General features: G+C 46.0%; 2 protein-coding genes and 1 non-coding gene across 4 annotated transcripts in view; all 3 read left to right on the forward strand.

Moving 5' to 3' along the window:
* UBXN7 (UBX domain protein 7) overlaps positions 1 to 9,485 on the forward strand; it is a 73,298-nt gene extending 63,813 nt beyond the window's left edge. The window contains exon 11 of one of the 2 annotated variants that reach the window (XM_032264203.1): positions 6,526 to 9,478. In XM_032264203.1, the coding sequence (XP_032120094.1) occupies positions 6,526 to 6,687 (162 nt within the window). In that variant the 3' untranslated portion in view covers positions 6,688 to 9,478. Of the gene's footprint in view, positions 1 to 6,525 lie in introns of both variants that reach the window. The other variant, XM_032264205.1, reaches the window with a different exon arrangement.
* A 13,551-nt stretch (positions 9,486 to 23,036) lies between these two features.
* LOC116540688 lies at positions 23,037 to 23,141 on the forward strand. The gene has a single exon (XR_004264555.1). It is a non-coding gene; the product is annotated as a U6 spliceosomal RNA (small nuclear RNA).
* Positions 23,142 to 25,623: 2,482 nt separating this feature from the next.
* The window catches only part of TM4SF19 (transmembrane 4 L six family member 19), an 8,786-nt gene continuing 7,554 nt past the window's right edge, over positions 25,624 to 26,855 (forward strand). Inside the window, exon 1 of the mRNA XM_032264202.1 lies at positions 25,624 to 26,128. The gene's annotated coding sequence lies outside the window, so the exon portion shown is untranslated. The remainder of the gene's footprint in view (positions 26,129 to 26,855) is intronic.

Consider the following 26,855-nt stretch of genomic DNA (forward strand, 5'->3'; position numbering starts at 1 on the left):
AAAAAAAAAAAAAAAAAAAAAAAAAAAAAAAAAAAAAGGCGGAGGGGGTTCTATTGCCAAGGCTGGAGTGCAGTGGTCATAGTTCACTATAACCTTGACTCTCCCCAACCCCTGCCCTGGTTCTGGTGATCCTCCTTCCTCACCCTGCTGAGTGTCTACACCCAATTAATTTTTTTTTTTTTTTTGTAGAGATGGTTTCTTGCTGTGTTGCTAGGGCTTGTCTCAACTCCTGGCCTCAAGTAATCCTCTCACCTCAGCCTCCCAAAGTGTTGAGATTTGGCCCCATGCCTGGCCAAATGTATTTCTTAAATAAGATTTAAAAGTTGAAATTACTCCTTGATCCATGGGCTGCATGCAGAATGGATGTTGGGTTAGCAGACTGGAAACAATATTCATTTTTATTTACATTTTCATCAGAGCTCTTAGGTAACTAGGTGCATTGTCAGTGAGCAGTTAATATGTTGATTTTTTTTTTCTGAGCAGTAGGTCTCAACAATGGGCTTAAAATATTCAGTAAGCCATGCTGTAAATTGATGTGCTCTCATCCAGGTTTTGTTGTTACTGTTATAGAACACAGGCAGAGTAGATTTAACATAATTTTTTAGGTACCCAGGATTTTGGAATGTTAAATGAGTGTTGGCTTCAACTGGAAGTCACCAGCTGCTAGGCAGCCTGTTTGAACCTTTGAGGGCAGGCACTGACTTCTCCTCTCTAGCTGTGCAAGTCCTAGATGGCATCTTCTTCCAATAGAAGGCTGTTTTGTCAAACACGAAAAACTGTTAATGTCATTACCTTCATGAATTATCTTAACTACATCTTTTGGATGAGTTTCTACACTCCCTGCGCCAGCACTTGCTGTGTCACCTTGCACTTTTTTTTTCCTTTTTTTTTTTTTTTTTTTGTTTCTTTTTCACCTTGCACTTTTTTATGTCATGGAGATGGCTTCTTTCCTTCAACCTCATGAACCAACCTCTGCTAGCTTCCAGCTTTTCTTCTGTAGCTTCCTTATCTCCCTTAGACTTCATAGGATTGAAGAGAGTTAGAACCTTGCTTTTGATTAGGCTTTGACTTAAGGGAATGTTGTGACTGGTTTGATTTTTCTCTACAGACCACGAAAACTTTCTCCTTTTCAGTAGTAAGGCTGGTTTTCTTTCTATCATTTGTGTGTCACTGGTGTAGCACTTTTTTTTTTTTTTCCCCCAGAAAAAGAAAGAGAGAAAGAAAGAGAAAGAATTAAAAAAAAAAAAAAAGAAAGAAAGAAAAAGAAAAAAAAGAATGAAGGAGAGGAAGAAAGAGGAAGAGGGAGAGAGAACAGGGGTGTTGCTTTATTGCCCGGGCTAGAATGCAGACTAAAAATGGGTATGCCTATAATTGTGTTTAATAATAGAGACATGGAAAAAAAAAATGAGGGAAGAAAATAACTAACAAGCAGCCAACCAGTATTTCATTTAAACCTATAAATACGTGTGATGTGATACTGATAAGAGTGTATATTTTGTGTATTTAAAGTGGAGAGTTCTATAAATGTTAATTAAGTCTACTTGTTCCGGATCTGAGTTCAAGTCCTGGATATCGTTGTTAACTTTCTGTCTCATTGATCTGTCTAATATTGATGTTGAAGTCTCCCACTATTATTGTGTGGAAGTCTAAGTCTCTTTATAAGTCTTATATATCTGGATATTCCTGTATTGGGTACGTATATATTTAGGATCTTTAGCTCTTCTTGTTCCATTGATCCTTTTATCATTATGTAATATCCTTCTTTGCTTCTTTTGATCTTTGCTGCTTTAAAGTCTATTTTATCAGCAAAAATTGCAACTCCTACTTTCTATTTATTTATTTATTTTTGCTCTCCATTTGGTTGGTAAATCTTTCTCCATCCCTTTGTTTTGAGTCTTTGTGTATCCTTGCATGTGAAATGGGTCTGGATGCAGCATACCGATGGGTTTTGGCTTTTTTTTGCCTGTCTGTGTCTTTGGCTTGGGAGATTTAGTCAATTTAAATTTAGAATTAATAATAATATATGTGAGTTTGATACTGCCATTTAATGTTAGCTGGCTGTTTTGCCCATTAGTTGATGTAAGTTCTTAATTATGTTGATGTTCTTTATTTATTTATTTTTTTTATTTTTATTTTTTTTTTGAGACAGAGTTTCGCTCTTGTTACCCAGGCTGGAGTGCAATGGCGCGATCTTGGCTCACCGCAACCTCCGCCTCCCAGGTTCAGGCAATTCTCCTGCCCCAGCCTCCTGAGTCGCTGGGATTACAGGCACGCGCCACCATGCCCAGCTAATTTTTTGTATTTTTAGTAGAGACGGGGTTTCACCATGTTGACCAGGATGGTCTCGATCTCTTGACCTCGTGATCCACCCGCCTCGGCCTCCCAAAGTGCTGGGATTACAGGCTTGAGCCACCGCGCCCGGCCTTATTTTTTGGTATTTTTTAGAAAGGCTGATACTGGTTGTTCCTATTTATAGTGGTTCTTTCAGAAGCTCTTGTAAAGCAGGCCTGGTGGTGATGAAATCTCTGAGTGCTTGCTTGTTCACAAAAGATTTTATTTTTCCTTTGCTTATGAAGCTTAGTTTGGCTGGATGTAAAATTCTGGGTTGAAAGTTCGTTTCTTTAAGGATGTTGAATATTGGCTCCCACTCTCTGGCTTGTAGGGTTTCTGCTGAGAGATCTGCTGTGAGTCTGATTGGCTTCCCTTTATGGGTAACCTGACCTTTCTCTCTGGCAGCCCTCAGTATTTTCTGTTTCATTTCAACCCTGGTGAATCTGGCGATTACGTGCCTTGAGGTTGGTCTTCTTGAGGAATATCTTTATGGTGTTCTCTGTATTACCTGGAGTTGAATATTGTCCTGCCTTGCTAGGTTGGGAAAGTTTTCCTGAATAATATCCTGAAGCGTATTTTCCAGCTTGGATTGATTCTCTTTGTCACATACTTTTTTGTGACGAAGTCCCATATTTCTTGGAGACTTTGCTCGTTCCTTTTTATCCTTTTTTCTCTAATTTTGTCTTCTCGTTTTATTTCATTAAGCTGGTCTTCGACCTCTGATATCTTTTCTTCTGCTTGATCGATTCGGCTGTTAAAACTTGTGCATAGTTCGCGAAGTTCTCGTGTTGTGTTTTTCAGCTCCATTAATTCACTTATATTCCTCTCTAAATTGTGTATTCTTGTTAACATTTCGTCAAACCTTTTTTCAAAGTTCTTAGTTTCTTTGCATTGGGTTAGAACAAGTTCTTTTAATTCACTGAACTTTCTTATCCACCTTTTAAAGCTTGCTTCTGTTAATGGAACACAGTCTTTCTCCATCAGGCCTTGTTCCCTTGCTGATGAGGAACTGTGATCCTCTGTAGAGGGAGAGGCGTTCTGATTTTGGGTATTCTCAGTCTTTTTAGGTGGGTTTCTTCCCTTCGTTATATAGATTTATCCATCTGTGGTCTTTATAATTACTGTCTTTATAGTTGGGTTTTTAAATGGACGTCCAACTTGTTGATTCCCAGCGCTAAAATCTGAGCAACCCACTGCGCCGGCCAAAACAGTGGCGTTAAGATTGATGGTGCTTTTCTGACTCTGCACCAAGAACCGCCGCACTGGCAAAACCGCCTCGCCGGCCACAAGAGTCACGCTGGCGACCCGTGGGGCTCCTCCGCTGGGAATCTCCTGGTGTGTGAGCAACAAAAATTCATCTGAAAGTGTGGCGTCCTCTCGTTCTCTGCGCTTTCACTGGGCGCTACAATCCCCAGCTGCCAGTGATCAGCCATCTTGGATCTCTCTCTAATATCCTATTTTCTGTAGCACTTTTAATTTCCTTCAATAACTTTTCCTTGCATTCACAGCTTGGCTAACTGGTGCAGTCATTTTTAGCATTTGATTGATTTTGAGAATGTACAATAGTTCCTTTCACTTGAGTATTTAGAGGCCTACAATGGTAGGGTTATTAATTGGCCTCATTTCAGTACTTTTCATGTCTCGGGGAATAAGGAGGCCTGAGTAGAGGAAGAAAGATGGGAAAACTGCTGCTAGGTGGAGCAGCCAGAACAACTCATTTCTCAAGGCTGCGGTTTTGTGTGGGCGTGGTTCGTGGAGCCCAAAAACAACTAAAATAGTAACCTCAAAGACAGATGCTCACAGATGATTATATATAATAGGTAAAATAATGAAAAAGAATACTACAAGCATTACCACAGGTGATGCAGAGGCGTGGCATGAGCACGTGCTGTTGGAAAGTGAAGCAGCAGAGGCACTTGACCAAGGTGCTGTAGACCTTCAGCAAAGGGAAGCACAGTGACACCGGGCACGCCTCTGTATCTAATTGGAAGCATTGTCTCGAAGCAGAAAAGCTATTTAATTGGAGTAAGTTCAGCGAGATTTGCTTGATAATTCTTTGAAATAGGTATGGGAGGCTGGGTACCGTGGCTCACTCCTGTAATCCCAGCACTTTGGGAGGCCAAGGCAAGAGGATCACTGGAGTCCAGGAGTTTGAGACCAGCCTGGACAATAAAGTGAGACCCTGTCTCTATGAAAAAAAGAAAGAAATAGGTGTTAAGTGTTTAGTCTGATCTCTATCTGCAAACTGTGGTGAGTCATGTTGTTGGCTGGCCGGCTGGCTAGTTGGTTTGAGACAGGGTCTTGCTGCTTTGCTCACCTGAGGTCCACCTGCTCCACCTTCACGACTCCACTGGAGGTCACTGGCCCAGTCTCAGTTCACTGTAGCCTCTGCCTCCTGGGCTCAAGCCAGCCTCCCACCTCGGCCTCCCAGGTAGCTGGGACCACAGGTGTGTGCCACCACACTCAGCTAATTTTTAAAAAATCTTTTTTGTAGAAAAGGGTTCTCACCATCATCTTGAACTCCCGAGCTCAAGTGATCCTCCTGCCTCAGCCTCCCAAAGTGCTGGGATTACAGGTGGGAGTACCTGGTCATGAATCTTAATTCTATTTAGTTTATTTCCTTCCCAGATTAATTTAGGTAAGCCACATATGGGTTGCAGTGAAGATTTTTCTGTTTCATGCCTGCATGGAATAGAAACCCAACTGAAATGATTACTTATGGAAAAGGACGACTGGGCTTATTTGAAGAGAATCATGGTTTTCCCAGTAGCTGGAACTGCAAAGTGTTTAAGAGTTATGTCTGTTTTTCTGTTTCTCTTCTGGGGCCCGTAGGTTTTCTCTTGCAATCCCCTGCTTCACATCAGTCTCTCTGTATACTGGTGGCTTCTGTTTATTCCTCAACTCGTACATGGTCCATCATGGTGATGCTGCAGGCATTTTCATCTAAAATTCATAGACGATGAGCTTTCTGGGTTTCTTCTTCTTCTTCTTTGTCCTTTTCCTTTTTTTGGAGACTGGCTCTGTCTCTGCCCAGGCTGGAGTGCAGTGGCACGATCTCGGCTTACTGCAACCTCTGCCTCCCAGGCTTAAGCCATTCTCTTCCCACCTCCACCTTCCCAGTAGCTGGGACTACAGGAACATGCCACCATACCCGGCTAGTTTTTATTTTTGTTTTGAGACAAAGTCTGGCTGTCACCCAGGCTGGAGTGCAGTGGTGTGATCTCAGCTCACTGCATTCAATTCCAGGTTCAAGCAATTCTCTTGCCGCAGCCTCCCAAGTAGTTGGGATTACAGATGCGTACCACCATGTCCAGCTAATTCCTTTGTATTTTTAGTAGAGATGGGGTTTCACCATGTTGGCCAGTCTGGTTTTGAACACCTGACCTCAGGTGATCCGCCCTCCTCAGCCTCCCAAAGTGCTGGGATTACAGGCGTGAGCTACCTCGCCTGGCCTATGTTTTTTGATGAGGTGGGGTTTCGCCATGTTGCCCAGGCTGGTCTCAAACTTCTGTGCTCAAGCTGTCCACCTGCCTCAGCCTCCCACAATGTGGGATGACAGGTTTTGAGCCACCATGCCCGAAACCCTCTGTTTTTTAACTGCTGGAAAACAGAATCTTGAGTCTGATTAGCTTAGCCTGTGAATGAATCCCTTGGGTCAGGCATGCCTGGCCATTGCTACAGCTGGAGATAATTAGGCTGATTCTTGAAGACCATATTACTGAAATGCAAGCAGTGTTTGATGGGAAGCAGAGAGGGAGATACTGAAGCAACCTGCAGAAGATGGGCTATTCTCTGGTGGTACCGTCTCTGAGAAGAAGAGATTCAGTGTACAAGTGGCTAGATTGGCTGTAGGTAGAATGAAGGCCATACCTTCCTTGCTAAAAGGAATAAAGGAAAACGGATGATGTTTAAAATAAGAACAATAATTTAATTGTATAAATAGTGAGTGGATGTATTTATTGGGGAGACAAATGATAACTGTGTGTATTTCAGTGTCACTTAATGGCTTTCAGTAATTGGGTGCAGATATATTATCTCCCCATCCGAAGGGCAAGCTTTGGTTATCTGAAAGAAGGACCTACACTTAATAGCTGCTGTAATGTGATTAAAAAGAGAGTGTTTTATATCTAATTCACTAATACGCTTTCCTTTTATTTGCGTCTCACGGCTTTGTCTTTCTCTTGTTGTTGATAGGCTTTGGTGAAGCACGTCCAGTCTAAAGGATACCCAAATGAACGCTTTGAACTCCTCACCAACTTTCCTCGAAGGAAATTGTCTCATCTGGACTATGATATTACCTTGCAAGAGGCAGGCCTTTGTCCTCAAGAGACTGTCTTTGTACAGGAAAGAAATTAACACCATGGCCTGACCTCTCTCAGCTTACCCCTTTTTTCCCCTTTTCCCGTGAGATACCATGTCACTAAGTGTGCATTTGGCTTACAGGACCACAGAGCCAGAGTTGGGCAAGCAAGTCACCTTCCTTCTATTTCTCGACCTCTCCTATAATCAGTCTCTTTCTCCCCCTGTTTCTCTCTCCCCTCTGTTCTCTCCCTCCCCATTCTGTCCCCTTCCTCCCTCTCTCCCCCCACACTTTCTTTCTTACCTAATCTGGTGACCAAATTGAAGTGTAAGGATAAGACCTCTCCTAGTACCAGCAGCAGGAACTCTGTGTTCCAGTCAGTGGTCTCTTGCACGGCACTTTTTTGGGATCAAATGTTAATGTTACTCCCCAGACTCCTCTGGCAAAGGAATGGCTAGATTCAGAGTAAGAACAACCTCCCTTTTTTGTAAGCCCCCATTTTTTGTAGGGAGAAGAAATTCTCTAACATGTGTTTCGTTTTGCTGTATTCTTCATGTAGGAAATATCACTTAACAAAATATCCAGGCTTTTGTTTATGTGGAAAAAGCATCCCTTGTAATTATTGCTCATCATACTTAAAAACTTTTGTCAAAGGATTTTCATGTTCCCAGCTATAAGAACTATTTCCATGACATGTGTTATTGGCAGAATGAGCGTTAAATATGGAGTGTATAGCTTGGAGTGACTTTCATTGTCCTGGCCTGAGACAATTTTATTACTCTGTATCGACCCTGCTGGTCCAAGAACGAGCATGAAGGAGCCTGTCGTGGTGACAGGAATGGGCAGGTGCTTGCTGTTTCTGCCAGCACAGCATATTTGTTCCCTTGGAGTCCTCTATTGTCTGGGTCTGCAGTGATCTGTAGGAAGGCAGCTGGTCAATCATCATGTAGTGCAATGGCTTGTCATTGTGACCACTGTGGTTACTGATTGTCCTGTGTTGTTTCAGGCATACTTAGGTATGTCCCTGGGGAGAAAGAAAGCCATTCAGCAGAGAGTTGCTAACCACCTTCTTTTGGTTAGAAATAATGGTTCGTTTTTTGTCCCTGGTTGGAATAGTCTCCGAAAGGCTCTGGTGACTGACTTGAACTTGAGTCCATATGCTGTTTTCTTTCAAAAGGTATCAAAACTGAAGAAAGCCTCTCTAAGGGGAAAACCTTTAAACTCAATTCAGAAGACAACATTTAGTAAGGGGGATGATGGAGGTTACTAGTAATTTTCAGATGTTGTGGGATTTTTCTGCCAACAAAACCCAATTCAAATTGGAGTTGGTGAAAGCTTTCTTCAATATTTTTTAGAAGAGGCCATCTTGAATCTATGTAATACCATTTATATATCAGCTTCACTCTATGCTCAGTTCTTATTTTGAGCTTAATTGGAGTCCTCTGAAGGAATAGTCGTGATTCTGGTGGCAAAACTAGAACTTTTAACTTGTAAAATTAAAATATTAAATGAACCTTTTTTGTCAATTGAGGATTTAGATTGATTCTTTAATCTGAGGAACGTAAACTGATGTTGCTTAGAGACCTTTAGGTTTTCACCTACTTTAAGATTGCTCTCTTGGCAATTAGGGGATTTGGGAAAAGAAAAAAAAAGATGTGTTGCTAGTACAAAATTATAGAATGTGATTTCTAATGGTTGGTTGGATTTTGAGGAACCCTCCCTAAAGAATGAGTTATGTATCTCCTCACAGAAATCATGGAAAATTGTTTATTCTTCAGTGAGTCCTTTTGAATTAATGTTCTTGCATTTTTTCTAAGTCTGTGTAAGTGCTATGTATAAGTATATAATTGTATAAATATTTATAAATATATTTATATAATTACGGTTTCATTTCTACCTTGAGTCAAAGTTCTCTCTCTAGAGTGGTGACTGAGTAATACTTACACTTTGGTGTTTTTTATGGTTCTTGAGGCTTAACAAGCAGCTTTTGATTTATTGAGCGAAGGATGGTTTTTATGTTAATTCCTCAATTGTGTCTCTGAACTTGGGTAACATACTTGCTGTTTGAAGAATAGAGCTATGTGCTGTTAAAGGTGCCCTGGAGGTTAAGACATTTGTTGGTAGTAGACAAGGTCAGAAATCTAAAAATTCAGGGAGGCACAGGGTAAGAAAAGGAGGTATGCTTAGCTTGGTGCACTGATGGCCCCCATTTGCTCGCCCAGCAGAGTCACAGCTGAAGCCCAAATCAGTCAAACATGTCAACAGTTTATCCATTGGGTTCTGTTTCATTCTCTTTACCTTCTAGTTTCTCATGGTAAAACATATTCAGAGAAGCTGGTAGTGTGTCCGTTAGTGAGGGGACGTAGTTCTTTTCCACATGCTCAGCACTTGCATATTCATTTATGAGAAACCAAAGTGACTTCTTCAACTTAGGCTACTGTGAGATGACTAAGTATACATAAAGCGATTGAAGAGATGGCATGACACATTCATCCAACTTAACATCTAACTGGGATTTTACAATACAAGAGGTAGTGGGTTTTGTTTTATTTTATTTTGAGGTGGGAGTGTCATGATCTTAGGGTTGATACAGAGTTCCATGGGAGGAGTTATGGATTGTACATGGGAAGAATGCATAAGGAGTATTGCCTTCCTCAAGAATTTAGTCCACTGACAGGAGTATGCTTCTTCCAGTTTGCTTTATTTCCTCTGCAAGTTCCTTTGCTCTTTAGGGGAGAGGTTTTATTGAATAGATTCAATGAGGTCAGTAAGGTTAGTTAAAAATAGTCATTCCTTGTGGGTGTTGGAAACAGTTTGAAAAAGTGTTAAAAAAAAAAAAAGCTAGGGAGGAAAAGAACAAGAAAGAAAGACTTCCAGAGTGATAAGAGAAAAATACAGGGAGATGGAACGAAAACTAGTGGAAAGGCCGGGCGTGGTGGCTCACGCCTGTAATCCCAGCACTTTGGGAGGCCAAGGCGGGCAAATCACCTGAGGTCAGGAGTTCAGGACCAGCCTGGTCAGCATGGTGAAACCGCATCTCTACTAAAATGCAAAAATTACCTGGGTGTGGTGGCGGACACCTGTAATCACAGATACTCGGGAGGCTGTGGCAGGAGAATGGCTTGAATGCAGGAGGCAGAGGTTGCAGTGAGCCGAGATTGCGCCATTTCACTCCAGCCTGGGCAACAGAGGGAGACTCCAACTCAAATTAAAAAACAAACAAAACCAGTGGGGGAAAAAAGTTAGGGGAATACTTTTTCAGATTTGATATCGGAAGGAACCAGAGAAGAGACGAACAATGCCAAATGAGAAAAGAATGGGAAACTAATACTGAGTAACGGGCATGTGCTAGGTACTTGTATGTACATTTTCTTCCCATTGTGTAAAGAAGAAAACAGGTATAGAGAACTTACTGAGGATGCTGTAGCTAGTGAGTGGCAAATCGGAATTGGAACCCAGACTCCATACGGTTTTAACTTCCATGCTGTGTTCTCCTGCAGCGAGAGAATCAAGTTACTCAAATCTTGTTTGGCTTTGTGCATTATCATTTAGTTTTGTTCCTTTAAATATAGGAAAGCAGTTGGGTTAAAGTTGTGGGATTTGCACTGTGCCTATACATTTTTATTTATGCCATTGAGAGGCTGATGATTGCTTTTTTAAAATGGTGCACTGTTGAAGATGTGAAAGGAAAATCACTATGTGGCATTATTTGCCAAGAATAAATGAAAAGGATAAAAAAAGAATTTTATCTTCTTTTAACCATTTTTCAAAAATGATGCAATTTTCTTTTTTTTTTTTTTTTTTTTTTTTAGATGGAGTGCAGTGGCGCCATCTTGGCTCCCTGCAACCTCTGCCTCCCAGGTTCACGTGATTCTCCTGCCTCAGCCTCCTGAGTACTGGGACTGCAAGAGCACGTCAGCACGTCCAGCTAATTTTTGTATTTTTAGTAGAGACGTGTCTCACCATGTTGGCCAGGACGTCCTTGAGCTCTTCGTCTCATGATCCACCCGCCTCGGCCTCCCAAAGTGCTGGGATTACAGGTGTGAGCCACCGCGCCCGGCCTGCAGTTATCTTTTCTGTACCAGCAATACCAGATTATTGTAGACCTTGTGTGTGTGTTTTTAAATCATGTATATAATTCTGCTTCTTGACTATATAAGTCAACAATTATCTATTGAGTTCTTAATTGAAGCTGGAAATATTTTGAAACCTAAGATCTAATTCCTGGCTGGGTGTGGTGGCTCATGCCTGTAATCCCAGCATTTTGGGAGTCTAAGGCAGGCGGATCACCTGAGGTCGTGAGTTTGAGATCAGCCTGGCCAACATGGTGAAATCCCATCTTTACTAAAAATACAAAAATTAGCTGGGCATGGTGGTGCATGTCTGTGATCTCAGCTGCTCGGGAGGCTGAGGCACAAGAATCGCTTGAACCCAGGAGGCAGAGGTTGCAGTGAGCTGAGATCACACCACTGCACTCCAGCCTGGGTGACAGAGTGACACTCCGTCTCAAAAAAGAATAAAGATCTGATTCCTGCCTGTTTTATCCAGTTAGGGAGACACACTACACATGAAATAACTGGAGAGCATGTAAATGTTTACTTTTCTGGGATTGCACTATAATTAGTTAAAGTTTAGAAAAGGGAAGGAATAGTGTATGTTTTAGTTAGCAAAGTCTTAAGACTGAAAAGTAGCAAGCACTGTAGCTCAGATTTCTTTTTGACCCACCTGCTTCTTCAGCTCCACCTTCTGTAACTTCTAGATTTACGGCATGAAGTTCTGTCAGTAAGGCATAGCCAGTACCCACGTGGGAAGGAATTCCTGATCTCCCAGAGTAAAGATTCCTTGCTAGCAGGGATCTCACTTACACACTTCGGAAAATACCGGAGGGTGCCACTAGCAACTGGGAAATGAAGGCAGTATTTAATTTCACTCCACCCAGGTACCAATTAAATGCATAGCGTCGTCTGTCCTGCATGCAGAAAGGGTGCCAGTGGCGGCAGTGCGCTTGGGTAACAGCTCTGCTAATTGTCACCTTCACACTTCTCTCTTCTTAATCTCGGGTTTCTCATCTGAAAAATGAGAGAATTGGACTAGATTAATAGTTCTCAGCCTTTTCTAGACACCGAATTAGATGATCTCTGAAGTCCCATTCACTCACGTCTTACGCTTCCGCTCTCTCCCCTTTATTGCATATGATCCCTAGGCTGATTAAAATATGCTGGTTAATCAGTTTCTTTTCTTTTTTATTTTTCTATGTTCAGGTATCATTTGACCAATGCTCGTAATTTTACTGTGATGACTGAAGTCTCCCAAAAGGAGAGTATCATAGTTACAGGTCTAGTAATAATTTAAATAATTCCGTATTTTTGAAAACTTAACGCTGTCTGCCTGATCAGTGTTAAGTATGTAACTAAAATGTAAGTGAGAACCAAATATGTCACTAACACTGGCATTACATTTTATTTTTACTTGTATACTTAAAGTACTTTACTGGCCTGCTGGGAAATTGATTTGCATAAGTTGTAAGATTCACACGTTTTGGTAGAAACAACTTTTTCAAGATACAATTAGGCTGACTTTTTAACATGTTTCTTATCCTGTAGAGTGTATCATTATGATGTCATTCTTACCCTGTCTCTACCTTTTTGACCATCATTTAACTACTCAGTAAATCATGGGGTGCAGGCTGATGAATTGGTCGTCTTGGTAGGACTCAAAAGTAATGAGCGTAGGAAGAACCACTTTTTCTGGTGAACATGGCAGTTTTCCAGTAACACAAGCCTTGATGAAGGCTAAGGCAGCTGCTGTACTGTGGACACTCAGCTTCACTGGGTGGCCTCGCTTAGCATTTCACTCAAGCTTGCCATGAAACATGGTTTTGCACGGTACACATCTTGGAGCAGTAGCAAGAATGTTCTTTAGAACTGCAAAATCCAACAGGGAAAACCATATGCATATATTGGTTTCTTCTGTTACGTAGAGATTTGGTATTTCAGTGATGGTTATTTTGGTTTTTGACTCACCTATGTGTCCTGCTAGAGAGACAGTTTAGAATCAAGAATTTCTCGACGTCTTTAAAAATAGAGATTACAGTGGCCTTGTATTTTTCCTGTGAAGTGAATTTACATGGCGGTATTATTGGATATGACGGTGAGACCCTTAATTAGAAAATCTTTTAATCCTGCTTTCTGTTTTACTTCTCCATTTAACATTATCTTAAAATAGTTACGATTTTTAATGTAATTGGCTGTGTTTAAGAAATTCCATTTTGAAGACTTAATATGTAACAATCTTCATTTTTTATAAAATCAAAGGAAATTTTTTTTTTTTTTTTTTTTGAGACGGAGTTTCACTCATGTTACCCAGGCTGGAGTGCAATGGCGCGATCTCGGCTCACCGCAGCCTCCGCCTCCTGGGTTTAGGCAATTCTCCTGCCTCAGCCTCCTGAGTCGCTGGGATTACAGGCACGCGCCACCATGCCCAGCTAATTTTTTGTACTTTTAGTAGAGATGGGGTTTCACCATGTTGACCAGGATGGTCCCGATCTCTTGACCTCGTGATCCACCCGCCTCGGCCTCCCAAAGTACTGGGATTACAGGCGTGAGCCACCGCGCCCAGCCCAAAGGAAATTTTTGAGGCAAACTTACTTTTATGGCTTATTTTCCCTGTAGCTATTTCAAATAGAGTGTGGCTAGCTCTGTGATAGCTCACCCTCTTTGTGGCCTGCCAGTTGCTGTTGTATGGCTTAAATCTCAGTCTCATAAGCATGCTTTTTGGCATAGGCCTTTCTTTGCCATACTGATTTTAAAATAAAGTTGGGCAATCCAATTTGAACTACTTTAATAAACATATTTAGCATTTCTGTAGTGAGAAAGTATTTTCAAAAGATAACCAGATTTACTTCTAGGATTAGAGATGGCAAATCCCAAGAACAATCACATCTGAATCTATAAATATGGGAAGTTTTGTTGTACTTAATTCTTTGGCAGCAAACATCAAGTTTTATTGTGTAATTGTATTTCCTCTAGAGAGATCACAGTACTCTGGGAATTTTATATACCTTATAAAGGTCATTTGGGTTTTCAAATGGGAAGAATAGTCAAGCTAAGCTGGACTAAAGTAGTAGTTTATCTCATCAAAAGAAGTTATTAATCTAACTGGGCTAGCACAAGTCATCCATTTTTTAGACATGGTAAGTGGGACACATTTTAGCTCATTAGATAAATTCTGACCTGGAATTGAATTCTCCCTTTCTTAAAGTGTTTTTAATTTGCTTTTTTCATAGACTCAATATGGAAATCTTAACTGATAGAGGGATTCTTGATCTGGAATGATTCCCTGCCATTCTGCTTTTTCCTGTCAAGGTAGCTGGCTCAGTAGTGCATGTCACCAGGATCCATTTCAGGGTGATATTAGACTGACATCAGACTGTTTATACTCAGTTGGATACCTTGCAGTTTTCAGCAGCATGATTTTACAGTATGTTTTTCTCAGAGCTTGGCATTCTTAATGGAAATATCAAATGATGTAGTTCCAAATCTAAATATGTTTATGACACTAATCATATGCTTTTAACAATAACTTTTAGATAACAGTTGCCCTGTGAGTGAAACCTTACATTCAGTGACTGTTGCCATCAGAAAATCCCCTCTGATCTGCTAATGAGAGTGAAAGTAGTGTGTGACCCCCGCTTTTCGGTTAACGAGTAGCAAGCTTCTAGTCGGGGCTGCTTAGCTTATCCATTTGGGGTCTCAGGCCTTGTTACTTTCCTGGGTTTGTCCCTTCAGCCTGGAAAGGCTGCTTAGAACACTTACCAGGGAACAGTAAAGCTGTGAGATAATCTAGTCTTAGGTACAGAGAAATGAGTTGGTGCTAACATAGACCTTAGACTTTGAGGGGCTTCCATCCAAGCTCTGGGTGGATCTGTTAGACAACAGTTTTCTTCACTCCTCTGATAATCTTTTCTTTCCAGAATGGTTTTTTGTTGTTGTTGTTGTAAACAACTTCTAAACATCTGGTGTCTTTTTGTTGAGCCCTTTAAGAAAGTCCTTTGTCGAGTAGGTATTGACTGTCCCATGGAAACTCTCAGGAGTGTTCGCGTAGGCTCTGCATGCTTTGTGTGAGTTCAGTTTGAACAGTGCAGTTTGAATCACCTGGGATGTCTAGTTCTGGCATGTCTTCATTGATTGTGTTTTTAAACATTTTTCATGTCATTTTCCAAACCTCACTTTACATCTTACTCAGAGAAGTTAAGGAATGAAATTTCTGGGGGGATAGGGATGAGGGTGGGCTGGGGACTTGAGTGAAGTCAGCTTGGGGTGATTTGCTTTAAAGTGTTTTCTAAAGCAGTTCCTAACAGTATTTAGAGATTCCCTGCAATGTTTGTGTGCTCAGCTTATTCTGGACAAAGTGGAGGGGAGGGGGTCTTACTGAGATTTGCACTGGGAATGCAGGACAGGCTCTAAATTTAATCTGTAGTGTAACTTTGTTGTTGACTCCAAGAAGATAACAGAGTCAGCGCTCCTGCTGTGGTGTTTCTGGCAAGTGCTCCCTGAAATGCACATGGAGTTCTGTTTTCTGGGCCTTTTCTCCCATGGTGCTAGGAGATACCATTTATTAATGCAGCTCTTCTCAGTAGTGGGAAGAAGTCTTCGGGATCATTGAGCAAGGGGCAGCTGGACTATCCACTAAGTTTTTTTGTTCAAGACACATTAGAGCCCCTCCTGTATATCTAATGAGTCATCATAAAGGTGCTAGGGAAAGCCTTAAATGGAAGACACATGCAGGCCGCAGAAAGTTCAACTTGTAAGAGGAGACATGCCATTAGGTAGAGCAGAGCTGTGACTGCTGACTAACACTCAGTGGAACTTCCACTTGCTCTAAAACCAGGGAAATCTCAGATAACTGGGCGTGATCTGTCTATAGACATCCATAGTCTACAGGTAAATACTTTCCAAAAGGAGGATCTTCCTCTCAGCTGGCGATCCTCTGCTTTGGGCTGTACCAAATTGTGAATACTCTTGCTGTGTTGTACCCAGTTGCTTTATATTAATACTGCAACTTGAAATGGGGAGGGAGGGGGGACAGCCGGGTGGGGGGAGGGGAGTGGGGCGATCAGTCTTTTGAAGACATCAGCTCACTGTGCTGAGAGAGGGACCAAGCTCAAGGGAACCTCTGATCTATACATTCAACTGCTGCATTTTTTTATAAATACATGTAAATGTCCTGTTGTAATATCTGACCTTGGAAATAAAAACAAAAACTTTTCAATACAGTTTTTTGTGCTGTTGTTTTTGCAAGATAAGACTCTAGATGTTACTTTCAGTAAAGCAATTTAGATTTCAAAAGCTTGCAGTCCTCTTGTCATGTGTAATGTTTCCCAGCCTTTTTTCTGCTCCTCACGGTATGTGGAATGCTTGTGGTAAGCACTGTAAATGTTAGTAGTTGTTACAGAAACACTCGGTAAGCTAGCCTCATTAGGCAAGTATAAGTTCTGTATTTGACATACTTGGGCAATTCAAGTGTCTAATCTTTCAGACCAGTGGTAATTACTAATGGCTCATTAAGGACTTAAAAAGTGAAGGAAATTACTAAATTAATGGGCAAAAAGTCAGGAGATAAAATTATATGGTATAATAGATAGAAGTTGGTATCATTGCTGGGCGTGGTGGCTCACACCTGTAATCCCAGCACTTTTGGAGGCCAAGGTGGGCAGATCACTTGAGGTCAAGAGATCGAGACCATCCTGGTCAACACGGTGAAACCCCGTCTCTACTAAAACTACAAAAAATTAGCTGGACATGGCAGTGCGTGCCTGTAATCCCAGCTACTCAGGAGGCTGAGGCAGGAGAATTGCCTGAACCTAGGAGGTGGAGGTTGCAGTGAGCCAAGATCGCGGCATTGCACTCCAGCCTGGGTAACAAGAGTGAAACTCTGTCTCAAAAAAAAAAAAAAAAAAATACAAAAATTAGCCGGCTGTGGGCTGGGCTCAATGGCTCACACCTGTAATCCCAGCACTTTGGGAGGCTGAGGCAGGTTGATCACAAGGTCAGGAGTTTGAGACCAGCCTGGCCAACATGGTGAAACCCTGTCTCTACTAAAAATACAAAAATTAGCCAGGCATGGTGGTGGCCACGTGTAATCTCAGCTACTTGGGAGGCTGAGGCAGGATCACTTGAACCCAGGAGGCAGAGGTTGCAGTGAGCTGAGATTGAGATTGTACCACTCTAGCCTGGGTGACAAGAACAAAACTGTCTCAAAAAAAAAAAAAAAATTAGCTGGGTGTGGCAGTGGTGCCCCTAATTCCAGCTACTTGGGAGGCTGAGGCAGGCTGAATCGCTTGAATCCGGGGAGGTGGAGTTTGTGGGAAGCTGGGATCGCGTCCAGCCTGGATGACCAAGTGAGACCACCTCACCTCAAAAAAAAAAAAAAAACTGGAATTGCTGCTCAGTTCAGTTCTACAGTGATGGCTTTGTGCTCCTCCTTTTCTTTCTTTTTTTCTTTTTTAGATTGTCAGTCTCACTCTGTCGCCAGGGTGACATGCAGTGGCGCCATCTCAGCTCACTGCAAGCTCCTCTTCCAGGGTTCAAGCGATTCTCCTGCCTCAGCCTCCTGAGTAGCTGAGACTACGGGCCCACACTCAGCTAATTTTTGTATTTTTCGTAGAGCCGGGTTTCACCATGTTGTCCAGGATGGTCTTGATCTCTTAACCTCGTGATCCACCTGCCTCAGCCTCCCAAAGTGCTGGGATTACTGGCGTGAGCCACCGCGCCGGCCTGTGCTCCCCATTCTTGTGGAACCATTTCTTATCCCCATGCCCCAGCAGCATATGCCAAGTAACAGGGATTTATGTGATTAATCTGAAACCTCCTCCCCCGTCAGACCCACAAACCTGCCAGAAACTTAAGTCATTTTCTTTTTCTTTCATTCCCCCATATCCATTCCAATGGCAAGTCCTTTAACTTCTACCTCCAAAATGTACATAATATAACCCTACTTTCCAATCCACTGCCATCAATCAAGTCCAAGTGTACCGAGACCAGCTGGGCCGTAGAGACCCCAGCCAGGCGGCGCTGAAGGCGTTAAGAAGCAGACACAGAACAGCCGAGTGGGACTTTCCGGGGCCCACAGCCTCCCGAGCCCAGAGCCTCGGGGGCCGACGGCAACCCGGGCCGAGGGCCTCAGGGGCTTACGGCATCCAGGGCCGGGGGTCTCACGGGCCGACACCATCCCGAGCCGGGGGTCTCACGGGCCGACGGCACCCCGGGCCGGGGGTCTCAGGGGCTTACGGCATCCAGGGCCGGGGGGCTCGGGGGCCGACACCATCCCGCGCCGGGGGGCTCGGGGGCCGACACCATCCCGGGCCGGGGGGCTCGGGGGCCGACACCATCCCGGGCCGGGGGGCTCGGGGGCCGACACCATCCCGGGCCGGGGGTCTCACGGGCCGACGGCACCCCGGGCCGGGGGTCTCAGGGGCTTACGGCATCCAGGGCCGGGGTTCTCACGGGCCGACACCATCCCGGGCCGGGGGGCTCGGGGGCCGACACCATCCCGGGCCGGGGGTCTCACGGGCCGACACCATCCCGTGCCGGGGGGCTCGGGGGCCGACACCATCCCGGGCCGGGGGGCTCGGGGGCCGACACCATCCCGTGCCGGGGTTCTCACGGGCCGACACCATCCCGGGCCGGGGGGCTCGGGGGCCGACACCATCCCGGGCCGGGGGTCTCACGGGCCGACACCATCCCGAGCCGTGGGTCTCACAGGCCGATGGCACCCCGGGCCGGGGGTCTCGAGCAGCGCTGACCCACGTAGTTATTCTCTGAACAGGTGATGCGTATCCACAAGCAGGTGTTCTGCGCTTTCTCATAGAACCAAGATAAACTAGGGGTGCAGCTGGCGCCCGCTTACCACTGATCACAGACGAACGAAAAAGTATTCTCCCCGAGGGAGCCCCGGGGCAGGGCCCACGTCCCGAGTCTGCAGGATCGTTTTAACCGGGGTGTGATGTCTGTGTAAGGCCGCTTGCCTCGCGAGGCTCGGACCCGCCCGTCCCTCTCCACGCCTGAGTCCCTCTCCACGCCTGAAATTACGTCACCAGAATCGGCACTCAGCATCTAGCTTCGCCACGCCCACCTCTGCGCCCAGCACTAAACTCTGCACTCGGCACCTAGCCAGCCGTTGGAAAACTCCGCCAAAATTTAAAAGAAGCCCTGCCAAAAGCTGCCCAATAGCGTATGGCCCCGTCCGGCTCGCTCACCGGAAATCCCGCCTACCTACCTATAGCAGCTTGCCACGTCCACATCCTGTTTGCCACAGCCAATCAGGGCGCCTTCCCTCCCTATATAATTCCACTGGGAGGACGCTGGCCCTCTTTCCCTGGACCATAGAACCTCGCCTGGGAGTCGAATAAATTGGCGTCTAATTGTTCTCATGCAGGCTTCGGTTTCCTCATTTTAAACTCAGCACTAAACCGTACAGAGAATAAACCTTACAGTTTGTATGCTGTCTTGCCGCTTTAGAATGTCCCCAACAGTTTTCCACTTGGAGGCTGGCTGGCTAGGTTTTCCTTGCCATCGTTCTTCCTAGCAAACAATACGTTGTCACCTACTCAGCATTTCTCAGCACAAGTGACCTGCTTTTCATCTTGATCACTGCAGCAGTCCCTGCCCTTACTCTCTCTCATTCCCCTCAGAACGTCCAAGCTCCTTACTTCATGCCACCCTGTTTGCTCACTGCCTGCCAGCTAATTGGCCGCCTCTCAAAGCTCAGCAGCCCCGGCAGCTCTTCCGCCTAAGTTCTCCTCCTGGTCTCAGCATGGATCGCTTTCTTTCGTCCTTTAGGTCTCAGCCTAAAAGTAAACTCCCCAACATTCTATTTAAAGTAGAATTCTCGGCCGGGCGTGGTGGCTCACGCCTGTAATCCAAGCACTTTGGAGGCCAAGGCGGGCGGATCACCTGAGGTCGGGAGTTCAAGACCAGCCTGACCAACATGGTGAAACCCTGTCTTAAATAAATAAATAAATAAATAAAGTAGAATTCTCAGGGCCGGGCACAGTGGCTCACGCCTATAATCCCAGCACTTTGGGAGGCTGAGGTGGACAGATCACTTGAGCTCAGGAGTTTGAGACCAGCCTGGCCAACATGGTGAAAATCCGTCTCTACTAAAAACACAAAAATTAGCCGGGCATGGTGGTGGGCACCTGTAATCCCAGCTACTCAGGAGGCTGAGGCAGGAGAATCGCAGAACCTGGGAGGTGGAGTTCACAATGAGCCGAGATTGCACCACTGCACTTCACACCCCAGCCTGGATGACAAAAAAGGGAGACATGCCAGAGTGACGTGTCAAGGGAGCCAAGAGTGAGAACGTTCCAAGAGGGTCCCGCGGCCAACTGTCTCATCTGACTAGGAGGAGTCGGGTAAAGAGGACAGTGAAGTGTTCATCACTGGAGACCAAGAGCCGTTTCAGTGCAGTGCTGGAGGCAGAAACCTAGTTTGAGTGGGCTGAAGTTTATGGCATTTGTATACTAATGAGAAAACGCTCACTTCCCCTTCAGTGGTCTGGTATAAACGGCAGCACTTTCAACTTATCTTCCCTTTTTTCCTCCCTCCAATTAAGGGAATGTGCTCCCTCGTCAGCTTTCGGTGACTTTGGAGCTGCCACTGTCATCTGGGTAGCACTAGGGACAGGGGCCCGGCCGTCCAGCTGTACCATCTTCTTTCTCTTCTGCCGGTGAATTCTGCTTCCTCAGCTTTCTCTATTCCTTGCTCAGATCCCACCTCCAGATCCCACAACCTACCCTAGAATGGAACATCCGTCTAGCCTGTTCTCCCAAGGCCTTTTTTTTATATTCGAGACAAAGTTTCCCTTTGTTGCGCAGGCTAGAGTGCAGTGGCATAACCTCTGCTTCCCGAGTTCAAGCAATTTTCCTGCCTCAACCTCCCGGGTAGCTGGGATTACGGGTGCCCGCAACCAAGCCCCGCTGATTGGTTTGTATTTTTAGTAGAGACAGGGTTTCATCCCCAGGCTGCCCAGGCTGGTCTAAAACTCCTGAGCTCAGGCAATCCACCCATCTTGGCCTCCCAAAATGCTAGGATTACAGGTGTGAGCTACCGTACCTGGCTGTCTTTTTTTCTTTCTTTCTTTTTAAACAGTCTTGCTCTGTTGCCCAGGCCGGAGTGCAGTGGCGCGATCTTGGCTCACTGCAACCTCCACTTCTCAGACTCAAGCAGTCCTCCCCCGTCAGCCTCCCCAGCAGCTGGGACTACAGGTGTGCACGCCACACCCAGCTCATTTTGTAATTTTAGTAGAGACAGGGTTTCACCATGTTGGTCATGCCGGTCTCAAATTCCTGGCCTTGAAACCACCTTTGCAAAATGACGACCGAGACTGTGAAGAGATCGAACTTCACCGAATCCATCTTGCTTCTAACCTCCAAGCTGTCCTTGGTCATTAATGGGTGTAGGCTGAACTAACTTGGGGGGAAACTTAGTTTATAGCTTACAGTTTATAGTTTAAAACAAAGACAATAAGAACCCTTTCCCAAAGCAGACCTCCTTCTGGGTCTGGGGACTAGACGGCTTTGGTAGGACTAACATTAGTCACAGGATTAGAAATTCGGGTTTGGGAGTCCTGCAGCTGGCGGCTACGAGATGCTGCCCCTCCCTAAACGGCCCCTAAGATCAGAGCTTGAGATATTTTGCAGACCCTGCGCTTGGTGGAGCAGCTGCACCACCGGATCAATAAACCGGCTTCTCTGATCTGTGGCCCCGACCCAAGAGCTGACTCAGCACAAGAAGACAGCTCTGACTCCCGACGCTCTCAGCTCTGACCAGTCAGCACTCCTGGCTCACTGCTTCCCCTACCCACCAAGCTATCCTAAAAGCTCTGCTGCCCGAATGCTCGGGGAGACGGATTGGAGCGATAAGAAAACTCCAGACTCCCTCACAGCCGGCTCTATGAATTACTTTTTCTCTATTGCAAGTGCTCTGTCCTGATGAATCGGCGCTGTCTGGGCAGCGGGCAAGGGGAACCCCCTGGGCAGTTATAGCCTCAGGCGATCCACCGGCCTCAGCCTCCCAGAGGCTGGGATCACCGCTGCGGCCGAGGCACCTGGCAGCTTCCTGTGGCACGACTGATTTTCTCACCCCAGGCCCTGTTGGTGATCTGTGTCCTCAGACTTCCACTTGCTCCTCCCTAGGAATATCACCAACGAAGTAACAGCAAGTGCCCACAGCTCCGGCAGAGCCACACCTATGATGATGAACAGGTCTGCGAAAAGGTAAGGCGTTAGTAATGATGGCAGCGACTGGGCCTCTGTTACCCTAGAAGGCTTACCACAGGGAAACGAAGAAATGGACCTAACGCTAGCCTTGGTAGAGCTGTTTGTCTCAAGCACATGATTTCTTACACAAGTGGCTTGTGCATAAGCGTAATCACCGAATTAATCATCGTAAGTTTACCCTAAGGAGCAAAAACCTGCAGCTGCCATCACCATCACTAAATTTGACACTTTAAAGGATTCAAAACAGACTCCAGGCCAGGTGCGGTGGCTCACGCCTGTAATCCCAGCACTCTGGGAGGCCGAGGCAGGTAGATCACTTTAGGTCGGAAGTTTGAGACCACCTTACCAACATGGAGAAACCCTGCCTCTACTAAAAATACAAAAATTAGTCGGGCGTGGTGGTGGGCACCTGTAATCCCAGCTACTTGGGAGGCTGAGGCAGGAGAATTGCTTAAAACCTGGGAAGTGAAGGTTGCAGTCAGCCAAGATTGCGCCACTGCATTCCAGCTTGGGCAACAGAGCGAGACTCCTTCCCAAATAAAAAAAATAAAAAAATAAAAAAAGAGAGAGAGAAAAAGAAAAGAAAAATAATTTTTTTTTAAATGGTTTGTTGTCAAAAAAATTTTTTTTTTTCTTTTCTTTTTTTTTTTTTGAGGAGTCTCGCTCTGTTGCCCAGGCTGGCGAAAAGTGGTGTGATGTCAGCTCACTGCAACCTCCACCTCCTGGGTTCAAACGATTCTTCTGTCTCAGCCTCCTGAGTAGCTGGGACTACAGGCATTTGCCACCACGCCCAGCTAATTTTTGTATTTTTAGTAGAGACAGGGTTTCACCATATCGGCCAGGCTGATCCCGAACTCCTGACCTTGTGATCCACCCGCCTTGGCCTCCTAAAGTGCTGGGATTACAGGCGTGAGCCACTGCGCCCAGCCTGAAATTCTTACATAGAAAGCAGCTCATATACAGTTTAGAAGAATTAGGCCGGACGTAGTAGCTCACGCCTGTAATCCAAGCACTTTGGAGGCCAAGGCAGGCGGATCACCTGAGGTCAGGAGTTCAAGACCAGCCTGACCAACATGGTGAAACCCCGTCTTTATTAAATAAATAAATAGAAGAATTAAACTGTATGCTTGCTTTGGCAACACATATACTAAAACTGGGACGATACAGAGAAGTTTAGCATGGTCCCTGCACAAGGATGACATGAAAATTAATGAAGGTTCCAATTTTATTTGAAAAAATTAAACTGTGGTAGCCAATTATAATGATCCCTTCTCATATATGTGCATCAGGGGTTTTCTCAGTAATTGTTTTCATCATTGGAAGTAAAATCTCTGTGCAGAGACTGTGTGTGTCACTTCAGGCATTGCATGAATTCATTCATTTATCCAGGGATTCAGTGATTCTTGAGCTCCTTCCTGCCATGTCCCAAGCTCTGTGTGAGGCTCGGAGTGAAGAAAGCAGGGTAACATACAGAAGATACAGCCCCTGGCTGCAAGAATCTCACAGCTGTGGGGCAAGAAGTGAATCACACTGCAGCAGACAGTGGGTAAAGATTTCTTAAACAGACACAAAGAGCATTGACCATAAAAAAAGACTGATGCATAGAGCTTAATCAAAATCAGTAATTTCTCGGCTGGGTGCGGTAGCTCACGTCTGTAATCCCAGCACTTTGTGAAGCCGAGGTGGGCAGGGTCAGGAGTTTGAGAGCAGCCTGGCCAACGTGGTGAAACCCCATCTCTACTAAAAATACAAAAATTAGCTGGGCGTGGTGGCACTACCTGTAGCCTCAGCTACGCAGGAGGCTGAGGCAGAAGAATGGCTCGAGCCCGGGAGATGGAGGCTGCAGTGAGCCGAGATCGCACCACTGCACTCCAGCCTGGGCAACAGAGAGACTCTGTCTCAAAAAAAGAAAAAGAAAAAAGAAAAGGTGCTTACTCATCAAGAAGATGCAAATTCAAACACAAGGAGATAACAGTAAACACCCACCACAATGCCTAAAATTAAAAACGTTTGTGAGAATATGGAGAAACCGGATGTTACACACTGCTGGTGGGCGTGATTAGTAGGAGTACGCTGGGAATCTGTTTGACAGTATCTGCCAAACTTAAATATTCACCTGCCCTCTGATGGTAGTCCTACTCTTAGGTATAGCCCTGGAAAAATCAGTGCATAATTCCTTCAGAGGACATGTAGAAGAATATTCAGAGAGGCATTACTTATAACAGGCAAAAGTTGAAAATATAAATGTCCACTAAGAGTAGAAAAAGTTGGCTGGGCGCAGTGACTCACGCCTGTAATCCCAGCACTTTGGGAGGCCAACGTGGGCAGATCATGAGGTCAGGAGTTCAAGATCAGCCTGACCAACATGGTGAAACCCCACCTCTACTAAAAATACAAAATTAGCTGGGCATGGTGGTGCACACATGTAATCTCAGCTGCTCGGCAGGCTGGGGCGGGAGAGTTGCTTGAACCCGGGGCGTGGAGGCTGCAGCGAGGCGAGATCACACCATTGCACTCCAGCCTGGGCAAAAAATAGCAAAACTGCATCAAAAAAAAAAAAAAAAAAAAAAAAAAAAAAGAATAAATTACATCATGGATGAATCTTATATATAGAATATTGAGTGAAGAAAGCCACACCCGAAAGTGAGACTGGGCCGGTCACGGTGGCTCACGCCTGTAATCCCAGCACCTTGGGAGGCAGAGGCAGGAGGATCACTGAGCCCAGGAGTTCGAGACCAGCCTAGGCATCATGGCGAGACCCCATCTCCACAAGAAATAATAAAAATTAGCTGGGCTGGTGGGGCTTGCCTGTGGCCCCAGCTACTCGGGAGGCTGAAGTGGGAGGATCACTTGAGCCTGAGAGGCTGAGGCTGCAGAGAGCCATGATTGTGCCACTGCACTCCTGCCTGAATGACACAGCAAAACAAGGGCGGGGGACTGTATGGTTCCGTTTATGTGAAATTCAAGAACTAAAAACTAATCAATGATTATAGGAGCCAAGAGGAGTTAACACAGGGACAAGGGGTAAGGATGTCGTGTATCTGGATTTGTGTGGTGGGTCACCCAGGCATGCATGTGAAAATCCGTCAGATTTCATCATTCCGGTTTGTGCCCTATGCATGCCACATAATATCCAGATGTTGAAAATGCAATGGGAGCATAGAGAAAGAAGCACCTAACTCGGAGGAAAGAAATCTGGGCTGACTTCACTGGGCATGTTTGAACTGAATCTTGAATTCAGGAGCTTGTCCATAGAGGGCCACGGATCTCCCAGGCAGAGAGAACCACAGAGAGAACTCACAGCAATCTGGTGAGAGTATGGTATAAGATGACAGCGGCTTGGGGCTTGAACAAAAGTTGGGAGGCTGAGTGTGGTGGCTCACGCCTGTAATCTCAGCACTTTTGGGAAGCTGAGGCGGGCGGATCACAAGGTTAGGAATTTGAGATCAGCCTGGCCAACATGGCAAAGCCTCGTCTCTACTAAAAATATAAAAATTAGCCGGGCGTGGTGGTGGGCGCCTGTAAATCCCGCTACCCGGGAGGCTGGGGTGGGAGGATTGCTTGAGTCTGGGAGGCGGAGGTTTCAGTGAGCCGAGATCACACCACTGCACTCCAGCCTGGGTGAGAGAGTGAGACCCTGTCTCAAAAAAAGTCTAGTACAGGAACGATGCAACACATGGAGTCAGCCGAGGGCCAGGTTAGGAGAGAGGAAAAGGGGTGGCTGCCTGCTCAGTGCTGTTCCGCCAAAGGCCCAGATTCTTTGAGGGGTGGCAGATGAGGTCCCGAACAGCTGGGCTGTGGAAAGCCTGGGGGCAGCTGAGGGTGAGGTGTTTCTCACGGGGGCAGCCGGTGACTCAACAGGAACGTGGTGCTCATGAGGCCACGCCTCCTGCTTCCTGCCTTGGAATCACATGAAAATGAGCCGCGGGTGGGTCAGCAGGCCAGGGCCCTCCAGGGAGAGGATGGGCCGTCAGTGCAGGCCTGTGGGCAGGGGCGTGGGGCGCACACACGCGCCTGGGTGACCTCAGTATAGACAGAGCCTCCCGGGCCCTCCTGTCCAGAGTCCTGAAAGGACGACCTTCGGGTCCAGCCCTGTCTCTCTGTCACCCAGGCTGCAGCCCGGCCTGGGGCTGCAGGGGTGGAGACCACTCTGAAGAGGCGGCCTTTCTCCCGGTTTTCTCGCATTCTGATTCTTGGCTCCTTGGCTCCAGATGCAGGTAAGCAGAGGTGAAAGGGCGAGGTGGCGGCCAGGGAACAGCGCGGCCCCGCAGGTGAGATACACGCTTCCACGGGAACAGCCCCGCTCGCAGCCTGGCGTCTGTGGCTTCGGGCAGTTCTCTCGCACCTTCTCCTTGCCTCAGTCTGTCAACTTGTGGCCTCTGCACACACCTAGGACACTTTTCCCGCCTAATGCCTCATTGTCCAGCAAGCATGAGCACGGGGAGCACGTCCTCCCGGAGCCTGCGTTCTGCTGCTGCCACCTGGGATCAGGTTCCCGCGCGCGCTCCGTGACACTTACGCTGGAATCCAGCGAGTCCGCGGCAAACTCAATCCCTGCCCTTCTTGGGGGAAGGATTCTGCGGAGGGGCAGAAGTAGGTTTAAGGCAGAGCGAGAGACCGAGGCAAATTTTAGAGCAGAAATAAACGTTTATTAAAAAGTTTTGGAGCTGGAAGCAGGGCGCGGAGACTCACGCCTGTCATCCCAGCACCTTCAGAGGCGAGGCGGGCGGATCGCGAGGTCAGGAGTTCGAGACCATCCTGGCCGACGTGGCGAAACCCCGTCTCTACCAAATACACAAAAATTAGCCGGGCGTGGCGGCGCCTGTGGTCGCAGCTACTCGGGAGGCTGCGGCGGGAGAATCGCCTGAACCCGGGAGGGGGAGGTTGCAGCGAGCCGACATCGCGCCGCCGCACTCCAGCGGGGGCCGAGGGCGAGACTGTCTC

This window comes from Sapajus apella, unplaced genomic scaffold, assembly GCF_009761245.1.
Source record: "Sapajus apella isolate SASKATOON/1434 unplaced genomic scaffold, GSC_monkey_1.0 scaffold143, whole genome shotgun sequence".
Lineage (NCBI taxonomy): Eukaryota > Metazoa > Chordata > Mammalia > Primates > Cebidae > Sapajus > Sapajus apella.